This window comes from Pseudonaja textilis, chromosome 2 (genome assembly GCF_049901715.1).
Source record: "Pseudonaja textilis isolate UNSWEBS1 chromosome 2, rPseTex1.2, whole genome shotgun sequence".
NCBI lineage: Eukaryota > Metazoa > Chordata > Lepidosauria > Squamata > Elapidae > Pseudonaja > Pseudonaja textilis.
In genome coordinates, this window is record NC_141991.1 from 52237630 (window position 1) to 52253502 (window position 15873).

The 15873-nt window shown below is 38.1% G+C and overlaps 1 protein-coding gene across 3 annotated transcripts in view; it reads left to right on the forward strand.

Annotated features, from left to right (window-relative positions):
- BICD2 (BICD cargo adaptor 2) overlaps positions 1-11067 on the forward strand; it is a 99067-nt gene extending 88000 nt beyond the window's left edge. The window contains exons 5-8 of one of the 3 annotated variants that reach the window (XM_026723958.2): positions 1273-2295; positions 3564-3715; positions 5245-5455; positions 8868-11067. In XM_026723958.2, coding sequence (XP_026579743.1) covers positions 1273-2295; positions 3564-3715; positions 5245-5455; positions 8868-8873 — 1392 coding nt within the window. In that variant the 3' untranslated portion in view covers positions 8874-11067. Of the gene's footprint in view, positions 1-1272; positions 2296-3156; positions 3213-3563; positions 3716-5244 lie in introns of those variants that run through there. The other 2 variants (XM_087923882.1, XM_026723951.2) reach the window with 2 other exon arrangements.
- Positions 11068-15873: the final 4806 nt, after the last annotated feature.

The following is a 15873-nucleotide window of genomic DNA, read 5'->3' on the forward strand; positions in this document are numbered from 1 at the left end:
ATTCACAATAGATTACTTTTCTAGATTGTCTTAATTTAAGTATTATTTTAAAGAGTAAAACATTTCATGCAAATTTCAAGTTTTGAAAGAGAAAACTATTGTTTGAAGACAAAACTATTTCATTTTGTACATCATTGCCCCAGGAAAAAGTATGAATGAACATTACATAAATATATGTTTATCATAATAGATAATATAATTTTCTTTGATCATCAGTTAAACTGATGTGGATTAACTTTACTTATATAATCAGTATATAATATTCAAGTAGTCTTCACTTAATGGCCATAATTGGGACCAGCAGCTCCTTTGATAAGTGATGCAATCATTAAGCAAGACATCATATGACCATGATGGACTTACATCCTCACTTTTGATGCAGTTGTTAAGCAAGTCACTTGTTGTCATTAAGAGAAACATCACATGACTGCAACTTTATTGTCTTCATTGACTGAGCTGGTGATCACGTGACTACAAGGACATTACAGTAGTCATAAATGCAATTTACAATTACCAATTATCAAGTTACATTTTCAGTGCTGTCATAACTTCAGCTAAAGAGGGAAATCATTAAGTGAGGATTACCTGTTATATTCTCTGTATAATAAAGAGAAATTTAAGAAGTTGTTAGATATTGATATTTATGTATTTGTTTATATTTTATGTTTCTAAACTGCCATCTCCATTGGGTGGTCTATAAATTATTATTATAATTTTTAGTATTACAACATATTATTTTCATTTAGCATAGTTACCTAAACTTCACTGTTATATAATTAGAGCCTCCAAAAGAACTTGAGGTTGCAATTTATTTGGGTGATCAATGATCAAAGGTCAGTTCAGTCTAAACTCTTACACTGAGCTGTATTCTTTATTGAGGCAGAGCAATAGTAATCCATCATGAATAACAAATATGTCTACCTGTGAGAATTAAACTGTGTTGTATAATATAGTTATCCTTAACATCTGAATGCATTTTCAATCCCGGTACTACAGAGGCCTGTAATTTGGTACAGATTTCATTATAAAACAAAAAAGAGCAAATAATGAATTAATGAAAGTATGAAAATAATGAAAGTAAAACTATAGGTTAACAATTCCAAATTCTGGAAATAATAGCTTAAAACATTTAGATTCAATAATCTTATAATAATATTCCTTGTGACATTTAACTGTAAGTGCCAGGTGCCAAATTTAAATTTTTCATTTATGTGAGGCTCCTATATAGGAACAGATATGAGTTCAGAAAATAATAGTTATATTTCATTATAGATGGAGAGGGAGAAAATGAATCTGTTGTCTACGCTCCAAGAATCACAAAAGCAACTGGAGAACACCCGGGGTGCACTTTCTGAGCAGCATGAAAAAGTTGGCAGGCTCACCGAGAACCTCAATGCCATGAAAAAACTCCAGGTCAGCAAGGAACGTCAGTCTGCTCTTGACAATGAGAAAGAACGAGATAGCCATGAAGATGGAGATTATTATGAGGTTGATATCAATGGCCCAGAGATCCTGGAATGCAAGTATAAAGTAGCTATGGCAGAAATCAGTGACTTGAAAGAGGAACTTAAAGCTCTCAAGACTAAATATGAGGAATGTGAATCTAAATATGAAGAGGATAAAAGCAGGTATGAGACAGAAAGTCAAGCCCTGACGGAAAAGATCAGTTCTTTGGACAAATCTAGTAGGCAAGATAGAGAGCAGGTCATCAGATTGGAGAAGGAACTCAGGAAAGTCACTGATGTTGCTGGGGAAACCCAGGGCAGCCTTAGTGTAGCTCAAGATGAACTGGTCACCTTCAGTGAGGAATTAGCCAACTTGTATCACCATGTATGTATGTGCAACAATGAAACCCCCAACAGAGTGATGTTAGATTACTACAAACAGGGCAAAGGAGGACATACCAGTCCAGAGGTCAAAGGCCACAGATCACCAATCCTGCTCTCTAAAGGTTTATTGTTGGTAGACTTAGGAAAAGCAGAAACCGGGAGTGGTGAAAGCAGTCCTTCACCAGTTTCATCCCTCCCTTCACCAGTATCTGAAGTATCCCGGAAGGAACCTATGAATGTTTACAACCTGATTGCCATAATCCGTGATCAGATCAAGCATTTGCAAGCAGCAGTAGATAGAACAACTGAGCTGTCACGGCAGCGGGTGACTACCCAGGAACTTGGGCCAGTAGTGGACAAAGATAAAGAGGCACTTATGGAAGAAATTCTGAAGCTGAAGTCTTTGCTAAGCACCAAGAGAGAACAGATTGCAACACTGAGGACAGTACTAAAGGCCAACAAACAGGTGAGATTTAAACTACATAGAGAAAAGATTCTACACACACACACACACACACACACAGATATACATCCAGAAATATAATTACAATAGCTCACTCATTGCTCTTTTTCTAAGAATCAATTGCTATTTTATCCCCCAGATAATTGTCAGCTCTTAATATAATTGACATTACATTACACATAATGTGGCTCAGTAATGGTACCATAGAAACCTATTCCCAGAAGGTCCATCATCCTCCCCTCTTGGAAGAAAGGTTCTTCTATAATCCACTGTTCTTAATTCTTATGACTTCTGGGTCAGGCTCACTGATTGCCTGCATAGCCATCATTATTTTATTTTTTGTATTTTGTTAGTCTGATTGAAGTAAACAAATATATCATGAAGCTACATTTGGATTATTATGTATAAGTCGAAACTGATCCATCTAAATTGAAAGTGACAAACTGGAAAAGATACAGAGAAGGGCAAATCTCTTTTGACAAATAATAACTAAAGAAAAAGTTACTAAGGAGAAGGCAAGACCAAAATATATAAATTTATGTATAATTAGGGTAAAGCAGTTATAAATAAATACTCTCTCCCCCCAGCCCCCAAAAAGTTTGGCAACTTGCATAGCTTAACCATTGCTTAGATGATTTTAAGGCAAAATTAGATATATCATAAAGGATGGATTTATCAGTGAGTAGTCTGAACAGCAATAAGAAAAGTTTGTCACTGAATAGAAGTTATCAGAAAGGAAGTAAAGAATATTGGTTTGCGTGCTTCTTGACAATGTTTTGTTATTATTGTTTATAAAGTAGGACATTGAGAAAGATTCACAGTTTCAGGATTCATTTTTCTTTCCTTGTTCCTTAATCCCATCAGTGTAGGTGGTAGAAGCAGCAATGTTGGAAGGAGTAGGCCTGGTGAAAATCAAAGCGGTAAGATGGTGGAAGAAGCATAACAGAAATCTTTTTGTTTGTGCTGTGTTTTTTTGACACTTCCATCGCAGACATCATTGGGAAGAAGGGTTTGGGTATAATGTTGCTATTAAAAGGCTATTCCCCAATGAACTCCTATCACAAACATTTTTGTTTCTTACTTAGATTTGCATATCAAAAATATCTTCAGAAATAACGAATTGTATTTTAATTGTTCATTGGATTAATGGCCTGCATTATCAAGTCTTTGTCTGGGTGCGTGAATACATTAACATTCTCTTTATCTGACTGTTTATAGAAGCTTACAATAATTATGAATCTTTTCTTTTGCTCATTTCGTGAAACAATCAGACAGCAGAAGTTGCCCTTGCAAACTTGAAAAGCAAATATGAAAATGAAAAGGCAATGGTTACAGAAACAATGATGAAGCTGCGCAATGAACTAAAAGCTTTAAAAGAAGACGCTGCTACTTTCTCTTCTCTGAGGGCCATGTTTGCTACTAGGTAAAATTTAGCAAAAGATGGTTACATCAAATGAAAATGTTGTGTATGGTTTGTAGTAGTTACCTTAAAAGTAGACAAAACTGAGTAATTGGGGGGTGGTTTGGGCCCTGGGAAAGATAGCTTGAACATGACACTCATTTTTTCTTCTTCAGATATTAATTTCAATTACATACATTATATATATCATATGCACGCACAAAAATCCATCTATGATGTCTGGAAAGGAAGGAAAGCAACCCCCATAACTTTTTAAAATTACATAGGAGAAAAGTTGTTGAATGCATTAGGTTTTCGTCACCATTATGGAACATTTTCAATAAAAAAGTGATGTTCTCTTGAGATAGTTCACAGGGCTGAAGTTTGTGATCTTGAATAAAAAGGCTGAGTGGTAATTCAAGAAAGGATGAGAATAGAATACTAAAAACCATAGCCTTGAATGAAAGGGAGACTGTCAAGAAAATTTTAAACATGAAGAGTTATTCACGCCCATGCAAAGCAAATTTACCTGGTTCATGTGTAACATGCAGGCATGGTACCTGTGTTTGCACATCATACTAAAGCAAATACAGGTTGTCCATGACTTATGACCACAATTGAGCCTACATAAGTTTTTTGTGGTCATTAGGTGAGTCATCCCCATGATTGCCTCATTCAATGTTTGCAATCCCAGCTCTGCTCTTCCATTGCAATTGTTAAGTGACCACACTGGAGTATCTTGGGTTGTGGGAAGCCTAGCACCCATTAGCTTGAGACTTCCCTCTGCTTCACCACTGCTAGTAAGTTTGCGTATTCTACCTGCCCAAACACAGGGGTCCTCTTACTTTCTGTGCAGCTGCTGACAAGTACACCCAGCCTATGTGAGGGACAGCTACGAAAGAAAGCTAGCCAATGTGATGTTTCCAAAAGGGGAAAGAGCCTTGGAATATTGCCCACCTCACAATATTTCTAAGGACTCTTTCTAGCTTCTAGCTATACAAATATATATATAAATAAAGCAGTTGTAATTTACCACAAGATTTGAGGGCAAAGGTTCATTCTCAGAGCTTGTGGGTTGGTTTCCAAACATTTCATTACTAGGCTAGGTAACATCTTCAGCAGAGTTTAGGGGATGTCGATGTCAGTATTCTTCTGTTTATAAGGGCTTTGTGTGGTAATAAATTAGTCAATACTTATTTAATAATTAAAAGGAATAGTTTGATTTTTATATGGAAAATCAGGATTCCCTGTTTAGATGGCAAGTCGTTGCCACACTAGTACAATACACTACAGTACAGTAACACCATTTAGTTAATATAAACCCTTTACGTGTTCATTCCCCTTCAGGCAGTTTAGCCACTGAATCTGATTTTCAGGAGGTTCTGTGGAGCTTGAGAGCACCAACATTGCACTTTTTTATAACACTCTGCACTCCACATATGTGAATAGACTATTCTTACAAGTTATAAATGCATTTAAAAGGCCCACCTGAATCAATTCTTGTAGGTTAGCCCTTAAAGGCTTTGCTTTTAAAAAGTGTACTTTTGCTGCAGGTGTGATGAATATGTCACTCAGCTGGATGAAATGCAACGCCAGCTTGCTGCAGCTGAAGATGAAAAGAAGACCCTCAACTCCCTGCTTCGCATGGCAATTCAGCAAAAGCTGGCTCTGACCCAGCGCCTTGAACATCTTGAGTTGGACCATGAGCAGTCCAAAAGGGTGCGCGCAAAATCTGCATCCAAAGCCAAGAGTAGTAACCCCAGTGTAAGTCACATTCGATCATGTGGAGACAAGTCGGAAGGCTCTGTGCTTAATAACCAAGTTTTTTGCAGTGATAAGTATAAGATCTGTTGTGATTAAAGAAGAAATTAGGAAGCCGTAAACACACGTCTGATGTTTGTGCATTTGAATGTCAGCATTAATCCCCACTATATTAATATTGCAATGACGAGTGGATTTATATTAGTACGTTGTTAAACCATGTAATACAAGGTGTATTATAGTGGTCTTAACTTGTAACTGAATCACAAGCATGGTTGGGGAAAAGGCTGTGAAGAAGTTAATGGTGGAAGAGGATTTGCTGTTTCTACAGTGAATGGCTTTGGTTTTGTGGATTATGGGTAAGTGCTAAAGGAGCATATCAGGTACAGTCTATATGCTGTTACTAACTGTAGCTTGTCTAGCACAAATGGGATGCTTTCCCCAGAGTTGTAAGTTTGTTTCCAGGGATGGAGACAGCAAAACTGTCTCCTTGGTTAGTAGTTTTGAGAAGTGAGGGTATCCAGCTTCTAAAATCAGAAGTACAATGAAAAGATGATTAAATCTGCTGCAGCGCTTAATTGCTGTCATTATCATTATCATTATCTAAAAATCAAAAATCTTTTCTCTAAATTTTAAATATGAATGCAAATTATGGGAAAGAAGGTAACCTTCTCAAGCCCTTTATTTTCTAGCCCTGCTTGGCTTCTTGGGCTTAAGCTATTAAAAAATTGCACATTAAAAAAAAATATGCAATGTAATATTGCCTGTTTGGGAGGAGAATTTAATGGTTAAGGAAAGCAAAACTAGAATACTACATCAGAGCAGGTGTGATGTAGGAAGAGTATACTATACTACAATGATAAAATATTATAGTTTCTGGCAATTAATATGCCAGAAGGAAGGGTGAATTACACATTGGACATTATCTAGTATTAAGCTTATTTAACTTCCCTTGATTTTAGTGGGACAATTGTATAATTGTTTTCTGCTACAATCAAAGAGATTACATATGCTTAGAGGATGTCCATTATTACTATCTATGTGTATAGAATTAATAGTATGTTCTGGTATTGTCAAATTGCAATGCAGTTTCTCCTTAACTGTCAGTATTAGAGCTTTATAGGATAGTATTAATGAGCTCTAAGTTTTGTTTAAATAAAACAAAATTGTATTTCTTATGCAACCACACACTTCACAGGGCTCTACATTCTAGGCACTGGAAACTAAATGATTAGTTTATTCTTGGTTATGCCCAATTGTGAGGTAGATTAGCAGAAATGTATTCATTGATTAAAAATACTTCGTCAAACTTTTAAGGGGCCTTTTCAGCCACTTAATTTCAATACACTAGATTTTTTTAAAAAGTGTACTTCATAATTGGTGCCTAAAGAAGGGGGGAAGAGGAGAAAATTATGTTTTGTTTTGTTTTTAAAATTGTGGTAAATCCAAGGAGCACAAAAAGGTACACTTAAAAACAAAATAATTCAGAAGTGCCTAGCCTCAAACATTATTTTAATGTAAAGCCCTGTTCATACGGTACTCTTTTCAAATAACTTTGTATGCTTAGAATATTACAAAGAAGTAATGCAGGACTGTGCAGCTATGTCTGCTAATGTAGAAATATCTCTTTCCTTCCTTCCTCTTCCCCCTTCAAGCCATGCTAATAATAATCTTGGTGTTGTATTGCCTCGTCTCACATTACTATCTCTTTTTAGATGATCTGCAGCTTCCTTCCTGTGTAGCGCTGCTCTGCCTATGAAGTAGTTAGGAGATATAGCAAAGTTACTGTAAAATAATAAAGAGAGGGCTTTCCTAGTAAAAGGACACCAAGAATTGCTTACATCTTTCTTGAAATTGGAAAGAAAACTGAACATATTTGCAACATGGGTTGTAAAGAAATTTTACAATAATAAAGAACGTAGAAATTAGGAGGTGAAATTAGTTCTGTTGAATTCAAACTAATTGTGAATTATTGACCGATTGGCAAACATATGAACAGTGTAAAATGGTAGGTCCTACATGCCTCACTTTATTATTGCTTTTGCAGGAAACATTCTATTCTCCTGAATTTGAGCTTTAATGTAGCTATTTGCCAGGTTTTGATATTTTTAGAACGCCTTTTAACAGTGGTGCACCCTGCTTTTCTCCTTCAATGCTCAATAATCCAGAAGGCCTTTTTAAGCTCTGTTTCCCTTCTTGCAAAACCCCTGCCTTGATAATAAATATTGAGCTATTTTGCTCTGTTAGAAGCAGCAATGTTTTGCTTCCAGGTTAAGAGGGATCTATGAAATACAGTTTTCAAGCGTCTCCATTTCTTGGGTTTAGGATGAGGAAATTTTAAGAAATTGATTGCATCAGTAAAAAAATTCAAGTAAATTGACATTAAATTGGAAGATTTAAGGATTCTGGAATTGCAACTGTGCATTGGGTTGCATTGTTTAATTTATATTTATAATTTTCAATAGGCTTGCTAATTGTTTACATTGTTGTTAATCTTCATTCTTCTGAGCCTTGAACCATTCTATGTCTTCAGAATTCACAGTAATTGCTTAGAGCAGTGCTTCCCAAGCTTCATTACCCAAAAGGGTTTATCAGAAAGTCCTCTGGATCTGGACCCAATGTAGGTAATACAGTTTAATTTGAATGTCCCTGTTGGGATTGGGTAATGAGTTTGTATGTCATTACCGGAAGAAAAAATATTTTTACCTAACTTTGGGTAATTTATCCAAGTTTGGGAAGCGCTGCTTAGAGAATGTCAGCCCAGCTGCATCCTTATGTTTGTTTAGTCGTACATTCAATTTTTAGAAACAGACTTGGGGAAAAACAGCTATGATTTGCTGTTATGTCTAAGCTTTGAGAGGGGCTTGTACTTACTTAGTTTAAATTTTTCAAAATTAACTTGATGCATCCAATGTTTCCTTTTGCTTTTATTGGGTTGGAATACAACGTGGAAAACTTACTAAGCCATCACCTACCTCTGCAAGTGGGACTTCTCTTCTGAGTGATTTTACTGCTCACTGTATTGGCTGGCATGATATACTGACTCACCTGCATGCTTGTGAAGAGGCAGCAGCTTCACTGATCAATTCCCTTGTGAATTTGCCATTGTTTATTTACGCTTGAGCAACTTGGCTTCAGGAATTGTAAGAAACTTTTCTTCCTGCACAGCTTTGGCTAACAGGTGACATATTAAAATATTAACTTTGGTGTTTGAAAAAGCACCCATGAGCTTTATTGGCTTTTAAAAGACTAACACATGCATCTCAACTAATTAATGTGTTATAGATGTCCTGCAGCACATTCTTTTCTATATCTTTATATGTTTCCTTTTTTAAACTGGGACAGTGAAACTTTTAAAAAAAAATCTAATGTTTTTGCTTTTTTCTTTTTTCTTTTTTTACTTTCCACCTTCCAGCTGTAGAGTAGTTCGTGGAGAAGGCCATTACAACAATACAACTTCATATCTTAGCCTGTGTCGCTATGCTTAGAAGTGATGGTTGCCTGTTGCACAAAGAATGGAAACTACTCTTAATGAATACTCCCTCCCCCCCATGCAAAATATGTTCTTTTCAATATGCAACCTGTGTTCTCATTTAGCCTTTTTTATTTTATTTTTTATTTTGGCATGTTATGTCTGGAAACAAACAAAAATAAAGCTTTATCTTTGAAGTGCTGCTGCAGGAAGAAAACTTACAAATGCTGAAGAAACATACTTTATAAAGTACATGTAATAATTGCCATGGTAGCTTATTATGCTCATAAGAAATATTCAAACGGTTTTTTTTTTAATTTCATTATAGAGCTTTCTTTTTTTAAAAAAAATCAGTTAATTCTTTAAACGTGCACTTTTACTATTTTGATATTTACTTTAATATCTTTTTATTCTTTTTTTGTAGAAGAGTTTATATTAATGGGGGGGGGGATCTAGTGACTTATGCTAATAGTCTGTCTATTTGGAGCTCCTGCTTGACCTTTCCTCATCCATTTGTGGCAGAGTTTTATACTACATTGTATTGTTCTATCCTGTATTTAGAAAGGAGCTTCAATACAAACTAGGACTTCTGCTGAAAGATCTACGTGCTGTGTTATCAGCATCTTTTTTTCTTTTTTAATATAAAATATTAAGCTTTATATGTTTTCAATTACTGATTTTTAACTGCCATGTTAATTGAGAAATCCAGGGTATTCAAATTCTGGGGTTTTTTCATATTGTATTATTATTCTTAGGAATAGTTCAATGTAACAAGAAGAAAACTTGACTTTGCTCTGGTGAAAACAGTTATAGGCACTTGAAAATAAATATTAGTGTTACCTATAAATTCCAGAACGTCTGGGTTTTAGGAAAACCTTACGGTGTATGATTGGTTAACAGAATTTTATACAACGATATCACTTAAATTCCAAATTGGAATTGTTTTTGTTACTACTTTGTTTGATTGTGCCAAATTGTGTTACATTTTAGAAATATGACGTCTGAAGTTGGGACTGCTAGGGGGTTTTACTTCAGCGCCTTTTTTTTTCTTCATTTAATTATTGCCAGTAGTGCCTTTCATAATTTTCAAGGGAGATCCCTAAGCTAGCTTAGTCCGTCCAAGAAATAAGGAACCATGGTTTTGAAAGCTAGTTATCAAGTGGAGCAATAAGGGCAATATAACCTCCCCTTCGCACATTGATTAATGAGTAGACCTACTGTAGAGTAGATCTACTACATTTGCTCAAATTGTAAAAAATTCTGTTAGTCAATGATACTTCATCATGCAAATTCAGGGGTATAGAAGAAAAAAAGTAAACAAAACACAAATATACTTTGTAAACCAAAAGTAATATTATTGAACAAAAGAAGCAAGGTGTATTAATGCATTTGTGGTTGCAGTACAGAGGATCTTTTGGGAGTTCTGTAGCTTTGTGTGGTGATGGATCCAGTTAACCATAGTATTGTTTGCAAATGTGAAGAAGAAAAGCAAGATATTTAATATTTTTCTCTTGCATGTTTTATCTAATTCATTTGTGATTTCAGGAAACAGAAACTGAGATGTGCATCAACAAGTTGTCCCTGCAGTGCTATTTGTTGAGGCTAACTTTGAATAATTAAATTTGGTAACCTTGTGAGGAGCAGAAATCAGTTTTTCTCTTTATATAAATTAATTTAAAAAAAATTGAAATCATAATCATGTCATGGGAAAAAGTTTTCTGTTTGCTGAAAAACGTTCTAGAAGGTGGGGACTTAAGTTTTTATCCTTTTGGTTACAGTATTGACTTATAAATGGTATGATTACATTTAAAATTACATCTCTGTGTGGGTATTTATTTGAATGTCAAAGTACTGTATTATGTTTTTATGTGCATTTCCTTTTAGTGGTGGATTGGTCTCCATTTTATTGTCATATGCATGAACTCTTGCCAAGTAACCTTTACACAGACCTGCAGCAAAGAACTTAATGGAAATTCTTAAAAGAAAAACGTGGAAGTTAAGGAACAACTGGTATTATTTTAATAATTTTAGGAGGTCTAGAGGGCAATGTTAATTCCAAAAAAGAATGCATGTTGTATAGGAAAGCAATCTATCTGCATAAAGGTAGTCACATTGGCAATATCAATAAAGGAAAAGGAAGAAATTCTGGCTGTTTTGGTTTTTTTTTAATAATACCACCTTGTTGGAGAACATGCTAATTTATAAAGTATGTTCCATTCTTTATATATTACAAGAATCTACATGTTACAAGAAAGATGCAGATGTGATGAGTTGCTGGTCCCAGTGCCGGGATGAGGAGTCAGCTGGTAGCCACCAGTTGATGAGTTGCTGGTCCCAGTGCCGGGATGAGGAGTCAGCTGGTAGCCACCAGTTGATGAGTTGCTGGTCCCACTGCAGGGATGAGGAGTCAGCTGGTAGCCCACGCCTGGACTGACTGCCCAGACGGGCTTCTCTCGCAGAGGCAATGAAGACAAGGACACAAAGGCATGTTCTTGGGGGAGGAAGCCCAGAGCAAACTTTGCCCCTCTCTTTTATTGTGCAAGTTTAGGGTGGGGTTTAGGGTGTGTGAGGAAACATTCCTTTTGGGTACATTTGACCATATAAGGCTATGTATTTGCATATTTGACCATATAAGGAAACTGACCATATAAGGCATACTGACCATATAAGGTAATACCTATGTTGACCAATCATAGCTTTACACGTGTTGTTGGTTGTTTTGTTACCTGCCTCACTATGTTGACCAATCATAGCTTTACACGTGTTACCTGGCAGGTATGGTATCATTGGATCATTGGGTGATATTGCAACATCTCCCTGTTTTTATTTTGTTTTGGGGCTATTTACTCACTATCCTCACTGTTATGTCCAGTCTAGGTCCTCCGACTCATCCTGTCATAGGTTCATGAGAATTCGTGGTTCCCTTTGGCAGCATCTTTGGTGAACTCGTTATCAGAGTCATCGGAATCTGAGGAGAATTGCAAGAGGGCCTTTTTCTCTATTAGCGCATTAATTTGTTTTTGTTTTGAGTATAAATCCGAATCAATTTGGCCAAATTTTCTTTTAAGGATTTCTAAGAATTTACCTATCACACATGGTCCAATGGTACATGCCAACAAGAGAAGGATAAGTGGACCAGCTATAGCAGATAATAATGTTGTTAACCATGGGGAAAGGTTAAATAGTCCTTGATACCAAGTATGTTGTGAAGCTCGTTCCCTTTCTCTTAATTTTAATCTGGTGTCTAGTTCTTTCATGGAATCTAGGACAACTCCTGAGCTATCAGCATAGAAACAACACTCTTCTTTAAGAGCAGCACATAGTCCCCCTTGTTTCAAAAACAAGAGGTCTAGGCCTCTGCGGTTTTGTAAGACCACCTCAGATAAAGAGGTAAGAGAAGTTTGAAAGGCAAGAATGGATTTTTCGACCCTTCTAAGATCTTCATCTATGGTGGCACTTAACTGGCGAAGATGCTGATCAGAAGTAACAAGGCCAGCTATACCTGTGGCCGTCCCAGAAGCCCCCATTCCCAGCAGTACAGCTAGCATCAAAGCAGTTGCTACTTCTCTTTTTGCCCTAAGGTTATATTGTCTAGGTTCTAGTAAAGAAACAAAATCTTCTGAGTTATATACATCAATTTTGGGAAACAATTGTACCTGAATACAAAATGATTTTTGTCAATAATACATAATCATTTCAGCAAAGTCAAAATGTAATTTGGGGAAATAGGAAGAAATCATGGTGTAATTAGTTGTAGAGTTGAGTATTTGCCCATAAGCGTCCTTGATGACCCATGTGATGTTGTGTGGTTTGTGGGCGTTAAGGCTGGTGGATGTCCCATCAGTCCAGCGAAACGAACAGCCAAGCAGGAAGAAGAGGAGTGCTGTCATCTTTTTCGGATGATGGCTTCGCTGGTTGTGGGCGGTGATATGGGCGGACACACCTTGCAGGAACCCAAAGAGTTCTGTCAGGAAGCTGGACTGCTGCGTAGCCTCGACCCCAGGTGATCAATTCAGCAGGTCCTTTCCACGCAGGATCAGGTAACTGTCTATAATAGACAGGTGGTCTCGAAGTGGGAACAGGTGGTTTAGTAAAGTGTCGAGATGCAGCAGACAGGGAGGGGTGCCAGTGAGATTGAGGAAGTTAGCGTATACAGACAAACATTTAACACATTTTGTAATACTGGGAGGCTAGGGGGCCTTTAAGGCCTTTTGACCCCATGTATCGTTGCAATGCCAATTTTAAGGTTTGATGGGCCCTTTCAACAATAGCTTGCCCTGGCTATTGTAGGCAATCCCAAACTTGTGGATAATGGACCAGTGATAGCAGAACTCAGAGAATTGAGAGCTGATATAGGCTGGTGCATTATCTGTTTTTAGATTTTTGGCGATCCCAGCACTACGAAGGTCCGAATACAATGATTAATAACATGCTTTGACGCCTCTCCCCTTTGAGGGGTGGCCATAATGAACCCTGAATAGGTGTCAACAGACACATGAAGGTATTTCCAAGGGCAAAGGTGTGAATTGAGTGACATCCATTTGCCATGTCTCACAAGCCTCTATGCCCCTGGGATTAATCCCTTGAGGAAGCGTTTTTGCTTGCAAACTGCAGAGAAATGCCAAATTGTTTAACCAGAGCCTTTTTGTTTTGATGAAAATAACTATGACTTTCCCCTGCTAATAGAGGGGAAGGTTGAGGCATCTTAATTGTCAGTTGCTTGTGCCAGTTCATACCAGACACAAGCACCATGAGTTTTAGAGCCATCAGTTAAAACTGTGATGGCTAGGAGTGTGAGGGAGGTGAAGCCATTCGATGATGTATAGCTTTTTGTTTTGGGGGCTGTTTGGAAGAGAATAGCTGGTGTGGGCAAGATAGCCAAAGATAGCAGACAGGGATGATGCGATCAAGCCCTTGAGGGCATGGAATAGAGGGGAAAAGGTTGCAATAACAAGAGTGGCTACTATAGTGTTAGCAGGCAATGAGAAAGGTCTATCACCTACTGCTGTAAGAGAGAGGCAATTAAGAGTGGATGAGTCATAAAGAAGGGGGCAGCGACCACCCCTTCCATGATCAAAGAGGAGTTTGGGGTGGTAGCAGTTGGAAGCAGAACAGGAAAAGCTGTTTGTGTGGAGCGGGCGGCAAGTTGGGAAGATGTTAAAAGCATTGAAGCCATCGTTTGCCATTCAGAAAAGAGAATATTATGGTTGTTAGAGATATTCTCCAGCATGGCACGCACATAGGGTGACTTTAGACCGTAGTTGGTGGTGGCAGATTTAAGATCTTTCATAAGATTCCATTCCATGGGGGCATACTGAGCAACTGGATTGCCTCCTGCTGCTGGGGCTTGAAGGATCATGGGGAAGCAAGAAAGATCTTCTGCATTAATCTTCCCATTAGCTAAAGCTTCCTGAAAGGTGTTACGAAGCAAGGGGGAGGGGTATTAGAGGGGAAGGAGTCAGGTTTGTAAAGGAAGATTTTGAGGCCGAAATGCTGTAGGGAGGGGAGGGGGAAGGGGGGGAGAGGAATGCGAGGAATGTAAGGCTTTTGTTGAAGGGGAAGAGGGAGGGGGGAGCGGGGGGCGTTTGGAGACAAAGAGTAGATGGGTGGAGTTTCTGTTGGAAGAGGAGATGGGGGATTAAGGGGGAGGGATGAGAGGAATGTAAGGCTTTTGTTGAAGGGGAGGAGGGAGGGGGAGCGGGGGTGTTTGAAGACAAAGAGGAGATGGGTGAAGTTTCTGCTGGAAGAGCAGGGGGAATTAGACAAAGGAGCTGCTGAAAGAGCAGGGGGAATTTGAAGAAGGAGGGAGGGAATCTTGTTGATTCAAAGTTGAATCAGGAGAAGGATAAAAATATCAATCGCAGCCATGAGCGCTCTCCAGGTACAGAGAATATGTGGCGCTGCCCGAGGAGGTTGATGGATCCATTTCCCAATTTTCTCCCATGTGGAGCGTTTAAGAGTGCCATCCTCGGAATAAGCTGGGCAATGTTTTTGAAGATAGAGGAGAAAAGATATTATAGCTTTCCTTGAAAGAGGAAAGACTGTCATGCCATTAGTTCTTTGCAGAGCATTGGCCTTCCTGACTAAAAAATGAAGTTCATCCACATGCTTGGACAGAACTTTGGAAAGTGGGAGCCCATACTTACGAATGCGCTTTGCTGTTGCCCAGTGGGTAGTACGGGAGTCAGGGCGGCGCCTCCTAGAAAAGGAGCACGTTGTGAAGGGGACGTGAAGGCGATCACGTCGGGGTCACCAGTTGATGAGTTGCTGGTCCCAGTGCCGGGATGAGGAGTCAGCTGGTAGCCACCAGTTGATGAGTTGCTGGTCCCAGTGCCGGGATGAGGAGTCAGCTGGTAGCCACCAGTTGATGAGTTGCTGGTCCCACTGCAGGGATGAGGAGTCAGCTGGTAGCCCACGCCTGGACTGACTGCCCAGACGGGCTTCTCTCGCAGAGGCAATGAAGACAAGGACACAAAGGCATGTTCTTGGGGAGGAAGCCCAGAGCAAACTTTGCCCCTCTCTTTTATTGTGCAAGTTTAGGGTGGGGTTTAGGGTGTGTGAGGAAACATTCCTTTTGGGTACATTTGACCATATAAGGCTATGTATTTGCATATTTGACCATATAAGGAAACTGACCATATAAGGCATACTGACCATATAAGGTAATACCTATGTTGACCAATCATAGCTTTACACGTGTTGTTGGTTGTTTTGTTACCTGCCTCACTATGTTGACCAATCATAGCTTTACACGTGTTACCTGGCAGGTATGGTATCATTGGATCATTGGGTGATATTGCAACACAGATGGATAGATCTGAAAAGAAATATTTTACTGAAATCAATAACAATTTACAAGTTGTTTATCTTTGGATAAATTTGTGTTCTGTATTCTTAAAAGAGCCTAAAAAGAGAAAAATAGGGAAGATGCGATAATCTAATAATAACT